Source organism: Artibeus jamaicensis, unplaced genomic scaffold, assembly GCF_021234435.1.
Source record: "Artibeus jamaicensis isolate MK-2021 breed Jamaican fruit bat unplaced genomic scaffold, CSHL_Jam_final contig_64, whole genome shotgun sequence".
NCBI lineage: Eukaryota > Metazoa > Chordata > Mammalia > Chiroptera > Phyllostomidae > Artibeus > Artibeus jamaicensis.
Genome location: NW_026521911.1, coordinates 16,397,008 through 16,423,280, shown reverse-complemented (window position 1 = coordinate 16,423,280; position 26,273 = coordinate 16,397,008). Strand labels below are relative to the sequence as shown.

Genomic DNA, 26,273 nt, shown 5'->3' with positions numbered 1-26,273 from the left:
CTAAAAATTAAAAAATAAATACAAGTTGATTATTGAAACTATCTAAATCAAGTTGGTGAGCTTAAAGAATGGTTATATAGTTCAGTTATTCAACAGAATACTACTTCATCATTCATAATGATTATGACACAAAATAGAAAAATACTCAGGTTAAATGAAGAAAAATAAAACAGTGTATATGCCTGTATTGCAATGGCTACATAAAATTTAATCTAAATACAAAAAGAGGAGGGGAACATGGAAAAATGCAGTCTTTTTATTGGGGTGGGTGGTTTGTAAGCCAATCTGTCATTAACGCACTTGCAATCACTACAACATGGTATAGCTTTCTACTTCTACTGAAAAACTACAATTACTATTCTGAGATTGTTTGGTATACAAGTTACGTAAAAGCGTTTGCTTTCACATACACCAAGTTTGGGAAATATATGGGTCGGAGCTAGTGTCGTTTGCCTGTGCCTCTTAGTATATTACTATACTTTTTACAATGTACTTGATGAATTCTCACTACAGGTTCTAGGGTTGAAGAATTCATATTGACAAACTGATTAAATGAAGACAACATGAAATAATAGCAACATTCTAGTGACCCTAAGGCCCTAAGAAAATCTAGGGTCTTAGAGGAATAGCGACCATTTCCTGCAGTCTATTTGATCCATACTTTTGTCTGATATTCTGATCTCTAAGTGCTTTGTATTTTCACAGTGGTTTGACCTAGATCCTCAGTTATTACAACCTCTACAAATGCCAACATTTCTTCAATGCTTCCGAATCATGCCAATGGAGAGTCACATGGAGTCATCCACCATTCCTCTCATCACTAAGCAACCACGGTGCAGCAAGAAGATTCCAGAAAAACCGCAGGAATCTGCAGATACTCTCAAACATCTAGGGAATAAACAACAAAGTAGCGTGATAATAGTTTCAAAAGTAAGAGGGCAGTATCTGCACGAGACACACCCACAGCCGATAAAGAGTGACGAACTGGGGAGAGAAGAGGTCCAATGGGACCCCGTTTTCTACCTCCGAGATTTTCCTTGTAACCCCTGACCTCCACCTCCGACCTCTGGACGCTAGCAAGCGGGTGTCAGACGCGTGACGGCCCGCTAGTTGCTCCGCCTCCTGACTCCTCCCCCGCTTCTTCCCATCTTTCTGCGCCTGCGCGACAGGATAATTCGCGAAGGTTCCTGACGCAAAAGCGGCCGTTTCCGGAAGCAGGCTGCCGCCCAGACTGCAGAACACTGATCTCGGGGGGAGAACTGTAAACGCACTGCCTAGCGTCCCGGTGTTAGGGCCTGAGTTGTATCTGTGGGGGAAAATGGCTCTACTGTGCTACAACCGAGGCTGCGGTCAGCGCTTCGATCCCGAGACCAATTCTGAAGGTAAGAGAAACGCGCTGACCTCCTGCCCCCCTCTCTCCACCGCATCCCGGGGGACGCCCGTGGGCCCGACGGTGGGCCGGGGTCCCCCCGCGAGCCTTCGCTGCGCCGCCCCCGCCAGGGCCCTTCCGGCCACCCCGGCTGCTGTCTCCCTAGTGCGCCGGGCCTCTGGCCGGGCGCCCCGGCAACCGCCTCTGACGCCTCTCTCTCTGCTGCCAGCCGAACCCACTGACGGCTTCCCCGTGGCCGCACGTGTTCCCCCAGCCGTCCGCTCTTTCTCAATCGCCCGGAATTTAGAACATCTTTCTCCCCACCTCGGTCTATTTGGAGACTCAAAAAGTCAGCCAGGTGCTAGTGGTCTCGCTTGGGGAGTGATTCGCCATGAGTGTGTGTGTAAGTAAGTGTGTAAGAAAGACGCAGACTGACGTACGGAGATGGCCTGGTTGGGCAGTAGGCAGCTTACTCTTAACATTTAGGGGTGGCCTCGTGTTTGTATAGGAATTTATTTGTCTGATAGCCTGCTGTGCGGGTGCCTGGAAGACCCACTGTTACAAAGTTACTTTTTTAAAAAAGTGGGGTTGGCTAGAAAAATCGTTCTGTATCTTTATGCTGTTAAGTTGTATTAGACCTGCCCCCCGGGGGGGGAGGGGAGTGAGCGGCATTTGTGCTGGGTATTTTTGCTATGGCCTTCCTATTTCTTCTTTTTATTATTTTATATTCATCTGAGGATATGTTTTCATTGCTGAAAGAGAGAGATGTCAAGATCGATTGGTTGCTTCCCTCAAACCCGCAACCTAGGTGTGTGCTCTGACCGGGAAGGAACCGGAGCCTTTCCTTGTGATGCTCCAGCCAGCCGAGCCAACCGGCCAGGGCGTGTGGCCTTCGTGTTTTCATTACATGCCATCTGATGGATAAGGGGATTGAATTGTTTCCACCACCCCAAAGTATAGAGTTGCAGACGTAAAGTGAAAGTTAATGACTAGACTACGTGAAAAGTAGGAAAGGATCAATGAACGTGAGTTTTTATTGGTGACTCGGACAAAAAAGTAAGTCGATTCTTTGCTTATTGCAGGACATGACACCACTTTCTCAAATTCGTTTATTGTTTAGTGTATATCTTCTATGTGCCAGATATTAGACACTGTTACATTATCTCAGTCACAGCAACCCTGCGAAGTATGTATTTATTCAGAGAAGCTGAGTTCATCAAGGTAGCAACATGGTTACTCATTGTGAAGATTAAATTCTTTACCTTTTAAAAATCTTTCTGACCTCTGAGATGTCTGAAATACTTATGTTGGCGCCCAGGTGAATTAGTGAGGTCACTTAAAGTGAAACCATTGCCTCTGTAAAAAAGTAAACTTAGTGTCTGCACGTATTCCACCTTAGTATCAATTAAAGAGGAAAGGCTGATGCTTTGTTGTACCAGACAGTATGTTTATAGGGTGTTCTATATCGGCCTAAATTAAGAGGAGATACCTCCATGTTTTGGAAGTCAGCCCTGCGTGTGTCGTTGGTGCAGTCCTAGGAAAGAGATGGGGGGTGGGTCGCAGGAACGGCGGAGGAGTAGACAGTCTCAAGGATTGAGTGATGGACAGTAGTAACAGATTTGCCTGAGAGTGCCAATAAGGTTGCTGCTCAAAGTAGATTTGCTTTAGAAAAATGGGGCTTGTTTTAGGGACTAAGAATGAATACTCCAATAAGTTCATTGATAGAATGGAAAGTTAAGAAAATGAAGATAGGGAGAAGACAAGAGCCAAGGGCAAACTTGACTCAGGTGAAAGTTCTATGTAATGGGAGAAGTTCTACATATATTGACTAAATAACGAGACTCCCTTCTAAGCTGATAGCACATTTTAGTTTGAAACACAGCTAAATGAGTGTTTAAGGAAAACCTGATCCATAGCTTGCTTATATTAAGCAATATTCTGCAAATTGCATCACATCACAAACAGTACTTTATTGAATCCACAGAGCAGTATGTGAGGAAATTGAAACAGCTACCAAGAGGCAGAACCAGATTCGAGCAAGGGTCAGATTCAGTGTTAAAAGCCCTTGGCTCTTAACCACTACCATGGTAGTGGTACCATGGAGCTTCTATGGAGCTCCATGGAGCTACCATGGAGCTTCTTCTCCATCAAATATTTCTTTGAGAAAAACTGGTAAACCTGATGCAAAAAGCTAGACAGGACATTGACCATCTGTCGGTTATTTACTTTTGAAAGCAGTGTTTTTCCAATTTTGTTCATACTAGTTGTGTGGCTAAAACCTGACTCATTGCTACTGCCATTCTGCCAGAACTGACAGTTAGTATGATAATACCTCTTACTGTGCTTTACGTTATGCATTTTACCCCCATGACTCTTTGTAAATTTGGTATTTAAAAATACTTTCTCTGTTCTCTACTTTGATTCCCCTCTCAATTTCATAACCCTTTGCATATTCACTTCTATTTTGAACCTCCTTTGTTAACCCTTAATTAATAGCTTCTTTCTAATCCGTGGGTTTACTTACTGTGCCATGTAAATACTTGAAACTTTGTTTGATTTGCTAGCACAGTGTCTGGGTAACACCTGGTTACTAAGTTAGGGAATCATAATGGCTGTTAATACTGGGATAGGAGATTTCCTTAAGTACTAGCAATTAATCATTTTACAGCAGCACCAGAATTTGAGGTTGTAACTATTGAAATCTAAGCAGACATGAAGGCTGAGCAAAGCAGCCTTACAAGAAAATTACACAGGTGTGGAGCTGACCTGTTTTTTCTAAGCTTATGGTTCCCTCAGCCAGGAAAAAAGTGTTCTATTAATCTAATTTTTTAAAACTTAATACTCTTTATTGCAAAGTCTAATGAGCCCATTTTATAAAAGAATAAGGTAAAAATTAGTGATGTAATGAAGAAGGGTATAAGGAAATCAGAATAACAATCAGTGAAAATAGACTGTAAAACAACTTCTTTTTAATGAGGTATGTATCTAGGAATTAACACAAAAGTTAAACTGGCAGATTTATCAGCTTTCAAAATTTTGAACCTTTTCTCATAAAATATCTTTTTAGGGAATCTCTTTAATCTTATGGACAAAGACACATAAGGACAATTTAAGTTTGATAGTATTTTTCTAAAAACAATTGAAAGATGACAGTCAAAACTTCGGAGAATGAAGTTTTGGTACTAAATACCTTTTACTACAAATAACAGGAGTACAGAACATAACTTGTTACACTTGAACTATTCTGTATTATTTTTATCTATAGCTATGATACTCTTGAACAGAACTTTATTACTATTTTAATACAATGTTATATTAAGCACTGTGTACCATGCATCACACTTTAGGATTAATGAATTTTTAAGGAAAAATATTACCTGCATTTGGAAAGAAGGTTAAATATTATTGCCTGAAGGAAATAATGTTATTTTTTATTATAAACTGATAATTGTTTCTTCTTGTTTTTGACCAGATGCTTGCACCTACCACCCAGGTGTTCCAGTCTTTCATGATGCATTAAAGGTAGGAACTTGATATATTTCAGGCTCTTTATATTTGTAATGTAAATTCAAAGGTATAATACTGAATCTTTATTTTCTCATCTTTTGTAACTCTCTGTTTTCTCAATGACCACTTTCAGTTAATTTGAGCAGATACTCCACTAAATGCAGGTATAGGTCTTTTCCAGTTATAAAATTATATTATTTCTATCCCAACTCCTCAATTTCTGTACTTCTTATTTCTTCACTTTACTAATTTTGAGGAGAAATGAAAGCAGTTGTTTTGAATCCTAATCTCAACCTGCCACGCAGCTGCTGTCTAGTAAGAGCAACTTTGAATTTTAGGGAAGATTGATATAAACTCTAAATGGTGCCAATCTCAGGACATACATGTATGTTTATTTTATTTTAAGTATGTTTTGATTATGCTATTATGGCTGTCCCATTTTTTTCTCTCTTTTATTCCCCTCCTCCCAGCAACCCCCCCCTCCACTAACACCCTTCCCACCCTCCCTCCTCCCAGTAGTTCATGTCCATGGGTAGTACATACAAGTTTCTTTGGCTTCTCCATTTCCTATACTATTCTTAACCTCCCCTTGTCTATTTTGTGCCTAACATTTATGCTTCTTATTTCCTGTACATTTTTCCCAATTCTCCCTCTCCCCGCTGATAACCCTCCATGTGATCTCCATTTCTGTGATTCCGTTCCTGTTCTAGTTGTTTGCTTAGTTCATTTTTGTTTTTAAGTTCAGTTGTTCATAGTTGTGAGTTTGTTGTCATTTTACTATTTGTATTTTGATCTTCTTTTTCTTAGATAAGTCTCTCTAACATATTCATGTAATAAGGGCTTAGTGATGATGAACTCCTTTAACTTGACCTTACTGGGAAGCACTTTATCTGCCCTCCCATTCTGATAGCTTTGCTGGATGGAGGAAACTTGGATGTAGGTCCTTGCCTTTCATGACTTCAAATAGTTCTTTCCAGCTCCTTGCCTGTAATGTTTCTTTGGAGAAACCAGCTGATAGTCTTATGGGAACTCCTTTATAGGTAACTGTCTCCTTTTCTCTTGCTGCTTTTAAGATTCTCTCCTTATCTTTAATCTTGGCTAATGTAATTATGATGTGCCTTGGTGTGTACTTCATTGAGTCCAACTTCTTTGGGACTCTCTAAGCTATCTGGATTTCCTGGAAATCTATTTCCTTTGCCAGATTTGGGAAGTTCTCCTTCATTACTTGTTAAATAAGTTTTCAATTTCTTGTTTTTGCTCTTCTTCTTCTCCTTCTGGTACCCCTATGATTAAAGTTGTCCCAGAAGTTCCTAAACTTCTCCTCATTTTTTCTAATTTTTGTTTCTTTATTCTGTTCTGGTTGAATGTTTATTTCTTACTTCTGCAGATTGTCGATTAGGGTTCCAGTTTCGTCCCTCTTATTCTTGGTTCCCTATATATTTTTCTTTAATTCACTTTGCGTGGTCTTCACTTTTTCCTCTCTTTTTGTGTCCATATTCTATCATTTCTGTGAGCATCATGATTAACATTGTTTTGAACGCTGCATCTGATAGGTTGGCTATCTCTTTATACAGTTCTATTTTTGGAGTTTTGGTCTTTCATTTCTGTCATATTTTTTTTGTCTCAGTTCACCTGTTACTTTGTAAGGGGTGGAGCAGTAGGTATTCACCAGGGCGAGGCAACTCGCTCACATCACTGTGTTGTAGTACTATATGTGGGGGAGGGGTCAGAAAGGGAACATTGCCACTTGCTTGGCTCTTGTGCAGCTTTCAGTCACTTCCCTTGCTACCCACAGGCAAATTGGACCCTTCTGGTGCTGATTCCTGGGTAGAAGGGTTTGTGTACATTCTGGGACCCTGAGTGTCTCCAGCAAACTTTACTGTGGGGCTGGGAGTTTCTGCCACCCCCACAGCTCTTTACAGCCAGAGGTTTTGAGGCTTTATTTCCCCACACTGGAATCCTGGGTTGCGTGGTCCATCTTACTCTCCAGTTGTTCCTCCAAGTTTATCCTCACTCAGATGTGGGACCACCAGACCCTGCCTTCCCCCGCAGGGTCCTCCAGCCACCCTGCTGCATGTCCTCTCTGCCATGGCTGCCTGTCTCTGCTCCTCCTGCCAGTCCTAATGAATGTTTCTTCTTTCATTCCTTGGTCGTCAGACTTTATATAGTTTGGTTTTCTGGCAGTTCTGGTTATTTTTTATTTTTAAATGTGTTGTCCTTCTTTTGGTTGTGCAAGGAGGCAGAGTGAAGGAGGCAAGGAGGCCTCCATCTTACCCAGAAGTTCCCATGTACATGTAAGTCCAGAGTGAAAGTAAGCAGGAAAGAGATGCCACCTATTTCCCATGTGTACTTGGGTGTTCTGGAGAGGTAGTGAAATAACAGAATGTTGTTTGACCAGGTTTTTCATGGAGAGATTATTGACTTTTTACAATTTATGGTAATATGGTACATTTCCCATTGTAGATCTTAAAATGTTGCAGCATGGATTTAGCTGCTGCTACTTGTACATAGGAACATTAACAGTTTTATTAAATGTTTAACTATATTCTCAGTGCCCTTTGAATTTCTAACAGTACCTTTCAGAAAGTATTTGGGCATTTTCTGGTATTTATCTGTTAAGTAGCCAACCATAAACAAAGGTGTATAAGCAAACATCACGTTAATGCTATTCTAGTTAGTTCTCAGTGAGGAAAATGGACCAAACATTCAATAGGGCAAGTTGAGACTTGACTTCTTCTCATATCTTTTTAGCCTTTTTGAAAACTTATGCAGATAGAAACTCTGATTCTGTGGAAATATACTTTTTTCCAAGGGTGGGGCAATTTTTATCTTCCCTGGACTGCCATTCTGTTTATTTTTCCTATTTTATATATATTTTTTTCTTTTTCTGTGATGTTTTTTTTCTATCTTAACCATAGTCGTACTTTGTTTCTCAGTCTTTGACTTCCTATTTTCTCTCTTTTTGTTAATTCATCCCTAGCCTTAAATGTTACCTTTGTGGCTTCTGCAGCATGTTTCCGTTTATTTGTGTCATTGGCAACCACACACCAGTTTCTAAAGTGGATTCTTGGTCCAGAAATAACCTGCCTCTCATCTTTGCTGCTGCTAGTAATTATATCACTTAACTTTCCAGTCAGCCAGTCCATCGCTTTTTTTTTTTTTACTACATTACTGTTAATTATTCCGATGAGTTAATATTAATAATTTTACTTCAAAGTATCTATTTCTCTCTTCTCCAATCCTGTTTTTTATTGTCTCCATAAACATTTCTTGAAGACCTAGACTTTCCAAGACTATTGGATTTCACAGCTCACTGGATTTTAAAATATGTAAATCAATACAGTGTTTACTGTTGCCGGTTTTCTATTTAACCAAATAAGAAGTTAAACACTGCATTAATAAAGAATATTTTAATATTTAAATGAGAAGAGGCATATTTAGAGGACAATCCTTCTTAAGAAATAGTAGTAACCTTACATATTTAAATTTATCTGTCCCAAATGCCACTCTGTGTCTCAAATTAGAGTAAAGAATTAAATTTCAAAATAAAGGGAATTTTGAATTATAGCATACTTTAAATTTTCTTCAAGAAAAGCTTTATGTGTATATTGTGAAAATACCTCACTACCTAATTCTTCAAGCAGTATATTAGGAAAAGCAGTGAAGTACAGATGGTTGCATGCGAAGCTGCCCCTGACTCTTTATTTCAGACTTCCGAAGTCTTGAGAGTGCTGCCTTTTTTTATTATTTTCTGTACTCCAGTGGAATTAAATTTAAAGGCATTTTTTAAAAGATTTTATTTATTTATCTTTAGAGGGGAAGGAAAGGAGAGAGGGAGAGAAATATCAATGTATGGTTGCCTCTTATGCGTCCCTTGCTGGGAACTGGCCTGCAACCCAGGAATGTGCCCTGACTGGGAATCGAACCACGATCCTTTGGTTCGAGGCCCGTGTTCAAACCACTGAGCTACACCAGCCAGGGCTTAAAGGAATTTTTTGATAAGCTAGTTGATGTTTTGTTCAGAAATTACGTAGTATATAACAATTTTTGTTATGCTTCTGACTGAAAAGATTATTTAACCTTCAAAGATCTAGCAATACTAAGGCTGCTACATTAATTAATCTATGTTCTAAAAATAGAACTTTTGTTGAGGAACAGCTACAATATTTAGAAACTAAGTTGTTATAATTATCTCTGACTTTTAAAAATTAATTGCTTTTTAAAAATATCCTCACCTAAGGATATGTTTAATTGATTTTAGAGAGAGACACAGATTGGTTGCCCCCTATGTGTGCCCTGACTGGGGATTGAACCCATGACCTTTTGGTTCACAGGGATGGCACTCTAACCAACTGAGCCAACTGGCTGGGGCAATCAAGTACTATTTTCAAAAACAGATGGGGTTTTTGTTTCCCTTTTTAAAGAAGTGTTTCTTTTCTTAATAGATCATAACACATATCACTTCTAACACTGTTTTAATAAAACCAAGGACTAAAAACATTTCATTTGGTTAGATGAGTCATTTTACACCATTTCAAAACTGTAGAATACATATATGTGCAAGTCACTTCCAGATTCAAGAAGATAAGTACAAGTAGAATATTTCACTGGGTTGTGGTTTTCATGCAAATACAATTTTCAGTATTTTTATTATGTTTCATAGGGTTGGTCTTGCTGTAAGAGAAGAACAACTGATTTTTCTGATTTTTTAAGCATTGTGGTAAGTATTAATTTTTTTTCTAAATTATCTCCTAAAAGTACATATTCTGGAAAGCTCCAAATTTGAGGAGTCTGATTTTAGACTAGTCCCTCTTAATTTGCAGATCATACTTTTCTTTTAAAATGGAGCTCATCTCCTTCCTACACTCTTTAAAATAGGAATTTATCTGTTTTAGAGATTAAAATTTCTAGTTGCCAATTTTGGTTTATTCTTGATGTTAGCAGTTCTAAAAGAACATCTAGAAGATGGAAGGTGGTAGGCAAAAAGTAAATACATTTTCAGTTAGGAACAAAACATTTTTACCAAATCTAAGATGCCATTGAACTGTACAATTATTTTGAATACATTTTAGAAAGAAAATTAAGCTGCTAATCGAGTGATGTGGCATTGATCTTATGATTTCAGAGATGTTAAAATGTATGTGTGACTCAGTAGAATGTGGATAAGATACTTACTGAATGTTTGCCACCTGCCAGATGTGCCAAGTAGTCGATCTTATTTAATCCTCTTAATACCTTAGGTGCCATTATCTCCATTTACTGAAAACGGAGGTTTAAAAAGATTAATTAGCTTGCTTAAGGTCATATAACTAGGTAGTACAGAACTGTGGATCAGATTGAGGCCCTATTTTGTAAATAATTTATAGCATTCTCTTTGTACATTTTCTAGAATTTGTATCCTATAAACAAGAAGTTTGTGCTGTACATTTAATAGAGTTAAGTAGATATTTATAAAGTTTTATTCAGAGGCTTTAAAAAAAGCATTATTTAGACGTAATAACTTATTTAAAAATATAACAAATATGCCCTGAAGGTGTGGCTCAGTGCTTTGTGTGCCAGCCTGTAAACCAAAAGGTTGCCTGCCGGTTTGATCCCCAGTCTAGGCACATGCCTGGGTTGCAGGCCAGATCCCTGGTTGGGGGTGTGCAAGAGGCAACCTATCAATATATCTATCACATATAAATGTTTTTTCCCCTCTCTTTTTCCCTCCCTTCTCTAAAAACAAATAAATAAACTCTTTAAAAATACAGCAAGTTTGGAGTATTAATAGTTTTTAAAATAAGTCTATGAGATAAAAGTGAAGAAAATAAGATTTATTAATAAAGAATTAAAGATTATATTTCTATCATAGCATGTGAAATAGATGAGAGGACAACTCTTAATACCTTTCACTAACAGGGCTGTACAAAAGGAAAACATAACAGTGAAAAGCCGCCTGAGCCAGTCAAACCTGAAGTCAAGACTACTGAGAAGAAAGAACTATCTGAATTGAAGCCCAAATTTCAGGAGCACATCATTCAAGCCCCTAAACCAGTAGAAGCAATAAAGAGGCCAAGGTACACTTTTTACAGTTGGCATGTTTTTGGTACATTTGAATAATAACATTTGTCCTTGGTATTTTATGATGTTGCATAATTCTGTTTGTAACAATTGTTCAGGTCACCAACTTTTTTATTATTTGGTTTTCCTTTAAATATATCTTTTATTTTTATTTCCCCTCAACTTGAAGCCATGCACACAATAAACTTCGTTGCAGACTTGCTCACTGTGCAAATGAGCAGGTCTGCATAATTGTCAAAGGGTTGGGGAACCACACATAAGTCCTGTGCCTTGGCTTTTGTCTTTCTTTGTGGCGTATTGAAATTCTGTAATGAAATTGTCCTTGTCAGGGAATCAGTGTGGGTTAAAAAATCTTAGAAGTCTTTGTTTCTGTCTGCTGTTTCTTAAGTATTTCCCAGGGCATTCTTGATGGCAGAATATTTAGTTCCTTTTCAAATCTAGTAAAAAAAAGAATTTCCTTTTATTTCAGAATGGTCCATTATATTGTTACTAAATCAGTATATAATTTTCCCTTGTATTGAGCTAAATTCTCTTTTTTACTTGTTCATATTTTGCCACTTAGAACAAGCCCAGTGATTCATCTTTTACTTTCTGATACTGAAGACTATTAGTCTTATTATTACTGACAGGTTTTTTATGTATTTAATTTAGATAGTATATCTGTTAAAATACTTTTAAAATACCTTTTGTTCAGTTTGCAATAAAATTATACAGATTCTTCATACTCACATTTTGGTCATCTAGACTCTTAATTTGGCATTCCCACACATGCATATTGGGTACCACCGTTATATTAGGTCTTCATATTACATGTGAGTGTGGAATTGTTTTAGAACCAAAATACAGGAACCAGAAAACAGTGTTTGGGCCTCAAATAAGGCTCCTATAGATATTTTATTCATACTGTGGACTTACCGTTTTCCAGACTTTTTTCTTTATTGATCTTACTTAATTTACAGCATATTGAATAATTCCAGACCAAGATAAGAATCCTAAGAGAATTTTTAATGTTTGTTTATATAAATAAACTACTTAGAATGATTTTATTCCATGTTCAAATTATTAATAATCATGAGAGATTTTATCAAATGCCTTGCTGGTTGATTTGCCAGTCAAAAAATCATTATCAGAAAAAGACAGGAATTCTGGTATGACTCCTTCCTGAGTATTACAGTGTAGTTCTAATACTATAATTGGTGATATGAGGTACTGTTTTCTTTAAACAATAGACTGCTACTAGTTTTACTTAAGAGGAAGTAAGAGAAATTAAATATCCTGAATTCATTTGGTGGTATTGTAGAGATTATGAGGATATAGGTTTTTTATGTCCTTTGTTAATGGCCTCCTGTATCAGACAGAAGTTTTATTTCCTTAATGATGTAGAATGAATAACCTAGGATTTCTATTTTTAATATATTTTACTGATTATGCTATTGCAGTTGTTCCATTTTTCCTCCCTTCATTCTTCTCCACCCTGCACACCCCCTCCCACCCCCATTCCCTCCCTTTAGTTCATGTCCATGGGTCATACCTATAAGTTCTTGGGCTTCTACATTTCCTATACTGTTCTTGCACTCCCCCTGTCTATTTTCTACCTACCATTTATGCTACTTATTCTCTGTACCTTTTCCACCTTTTCCCCCCTCTCCCCCTCCCCTGCTGATGACCCTCCATGTGATCTCTATTTCTGTGATTCTATTTCTGTTCTAGTTGTTTGCTTGGTTTTGTCTTTGTTTTTTGTTTTAGGTGTGGTTGTTAATAACTACGAGTTTGTTGTCATTTTACTGTTCATATTTTCATATTTTTTATCTTCTTTTTCTAATATTTCATATAATAAGGGCTTGGTGATGATGAACTCCTTTAATTTGGCCTTATCTGAGAAGTGCTTTATCTGCCCTTCCATTCTAAATGAAAGTTTTGCTGGATAGAGCAATCTTGGGTATAGGTCCTTGCCTTTCATGACTTGGAATATTTCTTTCCAGCCCCTTCTTGCTTGTAAGGTTTCTTTGGAGAAATCAGCTGACAGTGTTACGGGAATGCCTTTGTAGATAACTCTCTCCTTTTCTCTTGCTGCTTCTAAGATTCTCTCCTTACCTTTAATCTTGGGTAATGTAATTATGGTGTGCCTTGATGTGTTCCTCTGTGGGGGCAACTTCTTTCTCAAGTTCCCCTCGGTGCCACAGACATGCGTGAATGAGTAAATATGGCCAAGACATGCTGGATCTGTTTGGGGATGGAGGAGTGGGCTGTGGCCAGTTTCTCTGGCAAGAAAGAGGCCAACAGCGGCCAGTTTCTCCAAGGAGAAGAAGGCCCCAAGCGCCCTCTTCCATAGCCTTTTATTGGGTTGTAATACACAGGAATACAGGGCGGTAAGGATCAAACAGTAGATAACATTTCAAAGAGGTCTGAGCGTTTCAGTCTGAGTGAGTGTTTGTCAGGAAGAGTTGCAGAAACTTTGGGAGACATACTCATTTCCTCTCGGACCCTTATCATATGAATGAAAGCACTCTTAGCAGAGCACATTTCACAGGTTTATCAGCAAGTCTTTGTGGTGCCAGATTTTTCCCCAGGGCACGCTCTGGCCAGGCAAGGAGCTGCACCTCTTCCCATCAGGTATTCAGGCTTAAGGGGATTAGAGCCAGGAAGCACTTCTTCCAGAGAACATGGGGACTCGGGCTGTGTCAAAGCCCGGGGGTGAGAGTCCATTGCTCCCTGTTCGTTGCAGCCCCCCCGAGTCCTTCCATGAAGGCCTCCCAAGTGATGGAGTCTGGCTTAGGTTGCCCCCCACTGTGAGGGGTCTCACCCGTCATTGACTTCCGACCAAGCTTTGGGGGCAGGGAGAGGAACTGAGGCAGCGTTTGCTACCAGAGACAGGCTTTGTCTCCTGCAGCTGGCATTCCAGAGGTCGTCTCTCAACAAGGGGTAGAGATACAATTCCTAAAACTAGGCAGAGTGGTCTACAACATTCCTCCTTGGGTCCCCCTTCTTTGGGACTCTCTGAGCTTCCTGGACTTCCTGGAAGTCCATTTCCTTTACCAGATTGGGGAAGTTTTCCTTTATTTTTTTGTTCAAATAAGTTTTTCATTTCTTGCTCCTCTTCTTCCGGCACCCCTATGATTTCGATGTTAGAATGTTTAAAGATGTCCTGGCTGCCTGTCTCCGCCCCTCCTACCAGTCTGGATGAATGTTTTTTCCTTTAATTCCTTGGTTGTTGGATTTCCATGCAGTTCAATTTTCTGTCAGTTCTGGTTGTTTTTGTTTTTAAATTTGTTACTATCCTTTTGGTTGTGCAAGGGGGCAAAGTGTGTCTGCCTACACCTCCATCTTGGCCGGAAATGCCCCGGGATTTCTATACTTATTGTATTAATATTCTTATTTATTAAATGGCCTTAAACATATTATACAATACATACTGGTAGCATTGTGAAATGTTAGGGGATGCTGTTAATTGTTTTTCTTAACTCTACTGAAATTGCCTTGTGATATAATTGTATCTGACTTTATTATAGATGCATATACCATTGTCCATACAAAGTTAATTACCTTCACCAGGAATATATATTCACTTAGTAGATATGTATTGCTTGTTTATTATAAGCTCAGCATTTTGTTTAGGCATGGATTGTAAAAGTACATCATGGTCCCTTTGAGCTAACTCATCTTGACAAACTTGGATTGCTAGTCTTTATTTCCTTCCCATTAGCCTTACTGATTAATTTAATATGTTGGTGATAGCATGATTATTTGAGACTTAATATTTTAATATCAGAGCTTTTTATGTTAAAACTTTAGATAGGTTAAATATTTTTAGTAGGAAAAACTTGATTCAAAACCATTTGGTTTCTTTCTATAAATAGACTCTTAAGTATATTTATTTTTAGTACAAAGAAATATTTTGGTACATCAGTGATGGTAATAAACTTTCAAAATTCTCCAGCCCAGATGAACCAATGACAAATTTGGAATTAAAAGTATCTGCTTCCCTTAAACAAGCACTTGATAAACTTAAACTGTCATCGGGGAATGAAAAAAATAGAGGTAAGATTTTTGTTTTCTATGCTGTAATTTTTTTCTGTACAATTAATCATTTATCTAACAAAGATGAGAGCCGTATATGTGACCAAATCTATAATGAAAAAGTAGCATATTGTAGGAAAGAACTTATTTCTGTTCTTTAAATGCTAGCAATACCAGAATGGATATGTGGTTTAACAGTGAGTTAGCTTTCTTTGATAATTATAAATGTTTCATTGTACACAAGATAAAATTTATTCAGTATTCTCTGACCTATTCTAGATACCATGGGGAAAAACTACCCTTTCTTGATTTTCCTTTCACAAGATTAAGATATTGGATATAAAATTGTATTCTAGAATAGAAATGTGTCATGCCATTTTTGGGGTATTGGTAAAATCTAATCACAATAATTGACTTACTAGCTTTCTAAATACATTACCTGAAAGGTTACAAAAAACTTACTTAAAATGATTTTAACTTTAAATTATTTAATTTTAAAATGTTAGTGCTTTTTATATTTAAATTACTTTGTAAATACTTGTTTTATGGAAAAGGTTACTTTTTAAGAGTGGCACTACTAAAATATTGTATTTTAATGTTTCTCATTTGATTTTTTGTTTCAGATGAAGACAGTGATGAAATTAAAATTGGGACTTCATGTAAAAATGGAGGGTGTTCAAAGGTATATGTTGTAAAAGTCTGTGTTGAGTCATAGAAGTAAAATTTTAATTTGAAAAAAGTGAGTGCAATTTAGTGAATCAATTTAACATGCATTTTGTGCCTATTACGTGTTGGGCACTGTGCTATGAGCTAGGGCTTATGAACATGGATAAGAGACTGTCTCTGAGGAGCAATATACGTCATAGAATCCTGGGGTTAAATAATGCTAATATAGTCAGCATTCACTGAGAACTTAACGATGTGTGAGACATTGTTTTAGGGGCTAGGGACATAGTATTAAATAAAACAGAAATCTCTATTCTTGTGAAGCTGATACAGTTGGGGGAGAAAAACAACAAACAGGTAATTTAAATGAATTCAGGTAGTTATGAAGACAAGGAAATAGAGTGAAGCTTTAAGTCACAATGTCAGGGAAATGTTTCGTGATGACACTAAATCAAAAATCTGAATACAGTAGTGGGTGAGCTACATAGCCCTTGGAGTAGACTTGGGAGAAGTGTGTGTAGAGGTTTTAGAGCTTATCTCTTCAAAGAATTATGTAAGAGGTCAGTGAGGCTTGGTCAGAAGTGTTTACCTAAGTAGTGCAAAAGGAGACGTAGGCAAGATTATGGAGGTCCTTACAGGCAACAATGAGGTGTTTGGGCTTTATTCTCACTATAATGGGGAGCTATTATCTGTTTTAAGGAAGGGTTTTAAAATTGTCTTTGGCTACTAAGTGGCAAATATAATGAAGCAGGAGTAGAATTTGAAAAAGGAAAACCAGTTAGGATGCTATTGTGAATGACCAGGCACTGAGATTGGAGGGTATGTTTTTGAGAAGTGGTTAAATGTGGGATGTAATCAAATATCTCAGTGAGGCTTTTTCCTGCCTACTCTATGTAAAATTGCATATCTTCCAAAATACCCACTCCTTCCCTTTTTCTCCATAGCACTTAGCATCTTATAACACATGACTAATTTTGCATATTTACTTTAATAATTATCCCATCTAACTTTCTCTTCTTCCCTCATGTAAGATTTATAAGGAAATGATTTTGTTTTGTTCTTTGCTGTATTTTGAATGCTTAGAACAGTACCTGGCACATTGCAGATATGTTCTAGAATGAATGATAATTTGGAGTATTAGTAGGACTTGCTAATGAACTGGAGGTGAAGGAAGGGGGTTGTGACTCCAACATCAGGTGACTGGTGACAGTAAGGGAGAAAAAAGATAGGGTTGGGGGGAATAGGTTTGTAGCTTGCCTTCAGGTTAAGTTTGAGATCACCTTACTCAAGGATGGAAATATAAATGTATTCACAAAGGTAGATAAAAGAGAATGATTAATTCTTGGGGTAGGGGAGACAGTGCAAGTGATAGGTTAGTGGAGGAAGATCCACAGAGAGAAGGTATCCCAGATGAATTTTGAAACCATATGACAATTCTGTAAATGGACAAAAAGGGAAAGGATAGCCCAAGCAGAGGTATGTGATACAAGTAGCATACAGAAAACAATAATTAATAATGGCACAGAATTTGTTAGTGTGAAGTTAAGATTAAAAGAGGTGAATAGGAGCCAGATCCTAAAAGGCTCTTACAATGCTCAAAAGTTAAACTTTAGCCCATTATGACCAGTGTGCCTCAGTTGGTCATCATCTCAAAAAACGAAAGGTCAACAGTTTGGTGGCCGGTTCAATACCCAGCAGGACACATACCTAGGGTGCAGGTTTGGTCTGCATACAGGAAGCAACCAACCGATCCAACAGATTGGTGATTCTTTCCCTCTCTTTCTGCCTCCCTTTCCCTCTCTCTATAACTAAGTAAAAAAAAAAATTTTTAAATTAGACTTTAGCTTATGGAGGCCATTAAAGACAACTTTTAATCTTTTTCACTGAACTATAATGTTTAAAAACATACAAAGATAAGTTATAGCTCAAGGGATTTTCACAAAGTAATGTCCTCCTCATGCCTCCTCTCATTATTCCCAGTCACAAAGGTAACCACATTTTTTCTATCAGCATAGATTAGTTTTGCCTGTTTTTGAGCTTCGTGTAAATAGATTTATAGGGTAGTTACCCTTGCTGAAGAAAATGTTTATTAGAGTTATCTTTGTTACACGTAGCTGTAGCTTGTTCATCTTTATTGTTTTAAAATATGCCATTGTTTGAATGTACAATCAATTTACCCTTTCTACTGCCCTTTAAATTTTTTGTATTAATGCTACCTGAACATTTTTGGGCATGACTTTTGGGCATGACAGATGAATACATTTCTGTTAGAGATATGACTAGAAGTAGAATGGCTGGATTATATAGAGAGTGTGCATGTGTTCAGTTTTAACAGATACTTCCACATAGGTTTTCAGAGTGGTTATATTTACACTCCTGCCAGCAATTTATTACTGATTTCATTTGTTCTACAGCTGGGTAACACTTGGTAGATCAGTCTTTTATATTTTAATCATTCTGGTGGATGTGTAGTGTTCCCACTGTGGTTTTAACTTTCCAGATGGTGAAATTGAATACTCTTCTGTATTTTTATTGGCCATTTGGATATCATCTTTTGTAAAATGTCCAAAATCTTCTACCTACTCATTTATTAAGTTTGCTTTTTCTTACTGAATTTTGGAATTCTTTATTTATATATATGTGTGTGTGTGTGTGTGTGTGTGTGTGTGTGTGTGTGTATGTATATTTTTTTGGCTGAAGTTCTTTGTTAGAGACACTATACATTTTCACTGTTTTAATAATGGCTTTTGATAAACAGAGGCTCTTTAGTAATATCCAGTTTGTCCATCTTTTCCATTGTTTTCTGAGTCCTATTTAAGAAATTTGCTTACTTCAAGGTCATAAATCAGAATCTGTTAGTATAGTTTTATTGCCTGAAATCTGCTGGTGATCATGAGGAATGTTAGCAGATTAAACTGATAGACATTTTTAAGTCAAACTGACAGTTTTGTGATATACAAGGTATAGGCAGAGGAAGAGGAGAAATTGTAGAGCACAGACAGGGAGATTGAGTAGATGTGGTGTCATCAAATAAGGTGGAAAGACAAGTAGGAAGTTTGGGGGGCAACAGTGATAAATTCAGAATCTAACATACTGAGTTTCATGTACTTATGGTATATTTTAGGAGATACACACACACGATACTTTGGATTTACAAAAAAAAGTAAATATACAGAATTTTTATTTTCTGTACTGTAGGTGGTTGCAATAAACACCAAAAAAAGAGAAAATATACTACTGGCTGCATCTATGTTTTATTAATATAACTTTTTGTGAATTCATCTGTAGAGCCTTCACCTACAGCAGCAATGGGGCCCGGATCTTCCAGACAAATCCTGGATATATATATAGGTCGGCAGCTCATTTTACCCTTCGTGGGGATAAGAACTCATCACTCTAGAAATTCCAGAATTGCTTATTAGAGTTTCCATATTAATTCATAATGCCCACACAGAGTTTTCTATGCACATAAATCATACTGTAACTGTATTTCTGTTGAGATTACTGATCTCTTGGTTTTAATATTGTTCTGTAAATTTAAATACCTGAATATGCTTAGATGTGACCTCATACCCAAAAGTCTGAAAGCATCTTAATACATCCTATTGCCTACTTTTCTATTTGCCTTTTTCATAGGGAACTGAAACTTAAGCATATTCCAAAAGGAACCATTTTTTATTTCTTATTGGAATGGCCTGGGGTGAATTTATGACTGTTCTAGGTAATGTTATTTCTTGAGCATTTTCATAGTTCATAGAGATCACCAGTACTACCAGTATGTGTGAAATGTGACATTGACATAGGAAAGTAATGTTTTTTTCTTATCTTTCTTTTAGACATACCAGGGTCTGCAGAGCCTAGAAGAAGTCTGTGTATACCATTCTGGAGTACCTATTTTCCATGAAGGGTAACTTATACATGACTAATTCAAACTGTCTGGTAGAGGTTAGAAAAGTTAATATGCTTTTAAATATTATTTGCCATGCACTGTAATTAGAGATTTTATTTAGATTGTTGTGTAGTTTTTACAATAACCTAGAAATGTGATTTTTGCCTTTTTACACATGAGAAACTGAAACAGTGTCACAGTTAGGTGGCCATTGTGATTCAGACCTCATGTTTCTCCTTACTTTGTTGTGTTTCAGTGTGATACTCTTATTTGGGCTGAATAGGTTTTTTTGCTTGAAGGACTGTCTGTGCATTGCAGGACACTCACTATTTTTAACACTGGGGCAGAAAGGACAGCAGCATTGTGTGGCACCCAAGAAAACCCATACAAATTTTCTATAGCCCTCAGTTGAGAGCCTCTCTTCTGTATTACCCTGTAGTTTATAGAAACACAGTACTGTGTTAAAATCTTCCGTTCTGTTTCCAGTAATCTTCAGGATTCAAACCCAAAGTTCTGTAATTTTTGTCTACCAGTGTTAAATTTTTTAAAAGTATATAATGGTGGGTTTCACCTACTTTGGGATTGACCTTCACAGTTGAGCAGACACATTTTTCAGTTTGCTTGCATATTCTCACATTTGGGTTATTAAAATGTAAGGATAGAAAATTTTTGGTTATACCACTTTTTTGGTAGCTTCATGAGGACATGAGAATGTGAGCTTTCAGTGAAAAGCTGATTTGGAATTTTGTGGTGGTTTTAAGCATCTTTATTCAGGAGCTCCAAAATTGCTATAATAAATGGAATCCTGGTTTTTATTTATTTTTTATTTATTTTATTTATTTTAGATTTTATTTATTTATCTTTAGAAGGGAAGGGAAGGAGAGATGGAAAGAAATATCAATGCGTGGTTGCTTTTCATGTGACTCCTGCTGGGAACTGGCCCCTGCTGGGAACTGGCCTGCAACCCAGGCATGTGCCCTGACTGGGAATCCAAGCATCCTGGTTTTTAAATTATTAGTCTTTTGATAATTTTAGCTGTTAGGTAACTTAGACATTTGTAAGATATTAAAAGTTATTTATTGATTTTTTTTAAATCACACTTGTCACTATGATACTTGTGGACTTGATTGGTTGTGAGATTTTATTTCTGAAATTTTTCTGTAATAATTTAAAGGATGAAATACTGGAGCTGTTGTAGAAGAAAAACTTCTGACTTTAATACATTCTTAGCCCAAGAGGGTTGTACAACAGGAAAACACATGTGGACTGCAAAGGATGCTGTAAGTAACCTTTTCAAAATTATGCTTTCATGTGTTTTTATCTGAGTTGTTTTAAAATTTTAAGATTATGCTGTCTTTAGATTAAAAAAAAAAAGTCTCTCCCTCACAGTAGAGTCTCGATGGGCCTAAAAACTACACTTAATCTCACTCAAGCTCCCAGAGCAAGCCTTTGATCAAAATAGTTATTGTGCCTTGGCTGGCATGGCTCAGTGGGTTAAGCACTGGCCTGTGAACCAAAGGGTCGCCGGTTCAATTCCCAGTCAGGGCACGTGCCTGGATTACAGGCAGGGTCCCCAGTATGGGGGACGTGCAAAGGGCAACCACACATTGATGTTTGTCTCCTTCTCTTTCTCCTTCCCTTCCCCCGTCTCTAAAATCTTAAAAAAAAAATAGCCATTGTGTATACTGATACAAGTATATGGATTTTTACTAAATACTTAGGCCTGCAGAAATTAGAGCATGTTTTTCTGTAATTCTGTGGTTTTTTCCCACTTTTTGTGTAACAGAAATCACTTTTCTACTCATTTGAATTATTGATCGTTTAGATCTCTGATTCTCTCTTGGCCTCTTAGCAGTTCATTCAACTATTTACAGATGCACAAACACTTCATCTGGTGGCCAGAGAGGAATATGGCAGACTTGTTGGAATTGTTTTGAATGCCTCTGCTTGCTACAGGGAATTTTATCAACAAAAAGAAAAAAAGAAAAGAAAAAAGAAAGCATCAGTTCCTCCTTCCCTGGACAGCTTTTTAAAAAGACTTGGGTCCTGCAAATAATCCCATTAAATTGTAGGAAGACAAGCAGTTTATCACTAAATAAGTGTTTGGTAGCTATTACTGATGTGTTTTATAATATATGAAATCAGATTTGTGTGCTCCCTTGGCACACAAATTAAACCCAAGATAATGAACCTCTTTAGTACATGTATCTGAACTTAGAAGGTAATTATAAGTTTTCAAGTTGCTGTAGGGATTGATTTCTTCTACATTTGAGTATTCTATAGTTTTTGCTTTTTAGTAACTTATGGTTGGAAATTATAAATACAGTGTGGGGCAGAAGTAGTTTTACAGTTGTGAGTACATGAAACACAGGATTTATTCTTGTGTTATTTATTATTGTATTGTTTTCTGTACTAACAACTGTAAACCTACCTTTGCCTCAAGCTGTATATCACTCACAATTATTCATCTACCTCAAAACTAGGAATGTTTAATTATCAAAAAGTGCCATCTCCCAGTATTTTCTTCAGAGTCGAAAAGTTTGAAAGGTTTAGTTTGAAAAAGTAAATTTGTTTTCTATGGAAAAGTTTTTAGAATATAACCTTCAGTGAAATGTTTTTATTTTTTTAATGCATGCATTTGTCAAGTATTGTGTCTAAGCCAGTAGCCTAAGGACAAAATAAAATGTAAGTGATAAAAGCAATTTAAATTCAGATAGTATAATGGTACCAAAATGTAAATAATACTTTTTACAATAATAGTGCCTCACAGTTTCCTGCATTATATGACTAATTTACCCTCATATATAAAACAAATAACAGTTTGTCTTTTTAAAAAATAGTTGCTGATATGGTAATATACTACTGGTAGATAGTAATTATTTCCATAATAGTTAGTAATCAAGAGACTACTTCCACAAATTCTTACTTTTTCTGTATGTTGTTATGAGAAAATAATTATTCAATAACAAATAGTTGTAAGCAGTTGATTATTTTTTCCCCAAATTCCAGTTTGTAGAATACAAGTCAAATACTGTAGGAGTTCTTAAATTACCTTTTTAAATGTATATTAATACTGTGGCCCTAAACGGAAAAAAATAGAAGGAATAAGTGTATTCTCATGTTCTCAAATCATAAAATTATGTTTTTTTGTATCATGACATATTTAAATTTTTGAAGTTTGCCCTTATAAAAATTAAGGGCTCTGTTGCACGTGGTAATTTTTTCTCATTTAGATGGGTCAGATTCTCCTTCATAAGAGGTTATGTAGCACTTTATAAATTCCTAAAGTTTGTCTTATGTTCCAGGGGAAAAAGGTTGTTCCATGTAGACATGACTGGCATCAAACTGGGGGTGAAGTCACCATCTCAGTGTATGCTAAAAATTCACGTCCAGAACTTAGTCAGGTAGCTGCAAACAGTACGTTGGTAAGTACACTGAGTAGCCCTGAGTAAAAACTGTCTTTTTTACATTTTTTGTTTATGTCGATGTAATACTGTTCTTACTTGAGCTAATTTTAAGGTAAAATCTTATAATCTTTCCTATGTGAAAAAATAGTTTGAAATTATTTTCACATAAACTATCTTAAATGGAAATTTCTACATATAGAGTTATATGTGAAGCATTCTGCAGGTACTGTGGTAGTTTAGAAGATTTATCAAATAATGTGGTACTTAGTTTTCTCAGTGTAAAACTTCGTTATTTTTTTTCTATTACCGTTTTTCTCAAAAAAATACAATATTGGCACTTTGTTAAAATAGCTTAAAAGGTTTTTAATGAATATCTTCTTATTTTTATACTCATTATTTTATATAATAAACCTTTAGTTTGGATTTGGTCACCCAATTTTCTATATATATTTTTTTTCAGTTAAATGTGCACATCGTATTTGAAGGAGAAAAGGAATTTCATCAAAATGTGAAATTGTGGGGAGTAAGTATTATGGATCCTGCAGAATTTTTTTGTATAATCTAAAATACCATTCATATAATAAAGGGTAGTACCGTAGTAGTTGATGCAAGGTAAGTGTATAACCTGGTTATTCTAACCAAAAACTTGGAATCCAGGAATAGAAATCACATTAGAGCCCTGGCTGGTGTGGTTCAGTGGATTGAGCACCGGCCTGCAAAGCAAAAGGTGACCATTTGGACTCCCAGTCAGGGCACGTGCCTGGGTTGCTGGCCAAGTCCCCGGTTGGGGGCATGTGAGAGGCAACCAACTGATACGTCTCCCATACATTGCTGTTTCTCTCCTCCCTCCCTCCACCTCTTTCTAAAAGTAAATAAATAAAATCTTTAAAAAAATAGCAGTAGAGTCTTAGATTTTTGATTATTAACATAGATAAGACCAGTATTTTCCCCTAAGACTAATTAAACCACCCCTGTGGTTTACTTTAATTCTCTTTGATATTGCAGGTGATTGATGTAAAGCGAAGTTATGTGACAATGACTGCAACAAAGATTGAGATCACCATGAGAAAAGCTGAACCTATGCAATGGGCAAGCCTTGAACTGCCTGCAACAAAAAAACAGGAAAAACAAAAAGAAGATAAAACAGAATGAATTGAGAGGAAATAACTAGTTACCGCCTTGTTCAAAATTCTTAATATGTGGTGAAGTGATGGCTTGCTGCTGTAATCTTTGGTTTAATCTTTGGTTTTGCTGTTGTTGAATCTGGCATTTCAGGGTCAACAGTGTAGGTTCTTAAAAGCCAAAGTCAGTTTATCTTGCACTTCCCATTTTTCTCTTGAGTTACCTAAGATTGATTATTCATTTCTCCTCACTATTAGAACTGTAGTTCTGTCCCATACTTGAAGAAGCTAGAAAATAGCTCATAAACAGAGTAGTTCTTAGTAAATATTATGTTAAGCAGCAAAATGTAAATTAACATTTGTTCACATCTCTTTCTATTATTTCATAATTAGTAAAACAAGATGAAATGTCAAATTTTTAATTAATTTTTTCATGTGTTTTTGTTCCTATAATACTTGAAAATCTTGAAGGAAAAGATAAAGCTTTGCAATGTTTTTTCCACTTGGGACAGTTACTTTCCATAAGAGGATTATTTCTGAGGTAGTGTAATAAATACTTAAATGGGAATATATGCATCAATTAACAAATCAGAATTTGCAACTAATTGAAGAAAATTTTATCAACACCTGTATTACTTGCCAAGCAGTACCATTTAATAGTATAGGAAACATTATAAATAAAAGTGTAGAGGTAGCAATTTGGTTAAAATTCACCATTTTGTAAGACTAAGCAATAATAAGTATCTCTTCTTTAATTATTTACAAGGTCTTGATATGGTGTTATGGCTAAATTGTATCTGAATTACAGCTTACACCCTCTTAAAAACTTTAATTAAATATAAAGAGAAACTAAATCGATATCTGGTTTCCCTTGGTAAACTGTATCTGTAAAATTATAGATTAAAAGACTTACGGAAATACATTACATCCAGAAAGCTAAATATTTAAGCTTTGCTTTATGACAACTATCTATTACATGTTAAGTAAAATAGCTTAATTGTTTTATAGGTTTTTTAGGCTTTCATGAACAATTTGACAATTCTAGGTGATACAATGTTGATTATATATTGTACTGTATTAAACAGGTATCACAGAATTAAATTGTTTATGCTAATTGAAACCATTTAATGATAGGTTACTTTTTGAGGTAGTGCAGAGCTCATGAAAACAATGAAAAATGTTATGAAGGCAAAAACTGGCAGAATTTAATAAATTTGGGCATGAATTATGCTTACATAGATTAAAATGATTATTTCCCAAGCCCCTTGAGTGTTTTTATTTTCCCCTCGGGATTAATGGACTTCTTATAAAGGAAAATTTGCAAAAGTACAATTTTAGTTAAAGAATTAGTATGTCTTACTAAACTACCCTTAGCAAATAACTGTTAGGTGTAGTTATGTAGTTATTAAATGGTTTATTAGCTCTGTTACAAATAAAGTTGTAAAAAAATCTGGCAACCAGGCTTTCATGACACAAAATACCATGGCAAGAAATTTGGGGCAGTAAAAATTGGAACCAAACAGAGTGTGTAAGTTTATAGTGAATTGTATTTAAAGTGTTTAAATTTATCTTTTGTAATTTAGAAGCCTGGGTTCATTAGGACACATGCAGTCTTTATTGTATAGGGAGAGGTTGCTACTTGTTTTGATTTGAGATAATGATTAATATACCCTTTTTAAATGTTTCCTTCTTTGAGGGTATTTTCCCCCAAACAGTACCTTAATATGTTATGTACGATTGAACTATTATTTAAAGCAAGTAGATTATATATCTATGAGTTAGTTACAAAACTCTGACTTTTTTTACTGTGTTTGGATACAACTTACTGTATTTAGTTTTGTTATGTTGGTGATCCTTCTCTGTTTCTTATTCCCATGAATCTCTGAATTTGTTGCTCAAATAAAAATCTAAATTATTCTTTTACCTCATACATAAAGAGACACTTTTATAGTTAGACAAAATATATTTTACTTTTACTTTTATCAGCCTGTCAAAAATTTAAAACCAGTTAACCTTACTGTTTCTCTACAAAGATACTTGTTCTCAGCATTCAGAGTAATTACTATAGCAAAACAGTCAAAGATAGGTTTATTATAGATACTTAGTAGCTAATCTAACAGCTAAACTAACCATGGGAAACATTAGTTTTCTGGTGTAGCACATTTGCTAGTATAAAGTAAGGTCCTAAGAAGTTAAGCTTTTATTTCTTTTCAACCTCTTTTTTTTTTTTTTTTTAA

General features: G+C 36.1%; 1 protein-coding gene across 1 annotated transcript; it reads left to right on the top strand.

The window, feature by feature from the left end:
- The first annotated feature begins 1,167 nt into the window (after nucleotides 1-1,167).
- CHORDC1 (cysteine and histidine rich domain containing 1) lies at nucleotides 1,168-26,273 on the top strand. The gene is made up of 11 exons (XM_037162004.2): nucleotides 1,168-1,382; nucleotides 4,842-4,891; nucleotides 9,540-9,596; nucleotides 10,775-10,932; nucleotides 14,874-14,974; nucleotides 15,577-15,635; nucleotides 19,456-19,526; nucleotides 20,683-20,788; nucleotides 22,814-22,933; nucleotides 23,376-23,438; nucleotides 23,921-26,273. The coding sequence occupies exons 1-11, from the start codon at nucleotides 1,319-1,321 to the stop codon at nucleotides 24,065-24,067; spliced, it is 996 nt and encodes a 331-aa protein (XP_037017899.1). The 5' UTR covers nucleotides 1,168-1,318; the 3' UTR covers nucleotides 24,068-26,273.

Excerpts from the sequence above, each read along its gene's own strand:
- CHORDC1 (XM_037162004.2), top strand. The coding sequence starts at position 1,319 with ATGGCTCTACTGTGCTACAACCGAGGCTGCGGTCAGCGCTTCGATCCC. Across the intron at positions 4,892-9,539 it reads TCTTTCATGATGCATTAAAG|GGTTGGTCTTGCTGTAAGAG; the intron begins GTAGGAACTTGA and ends TATGTTTCATAG. Across the intron at positions 19,527-20,682 it reads GTACCTATTTTCCATGAAGG|GATGAAATACTGGAGCTGTT; the intron begins GTAACTTATACA and ends AATAATTTAAAG.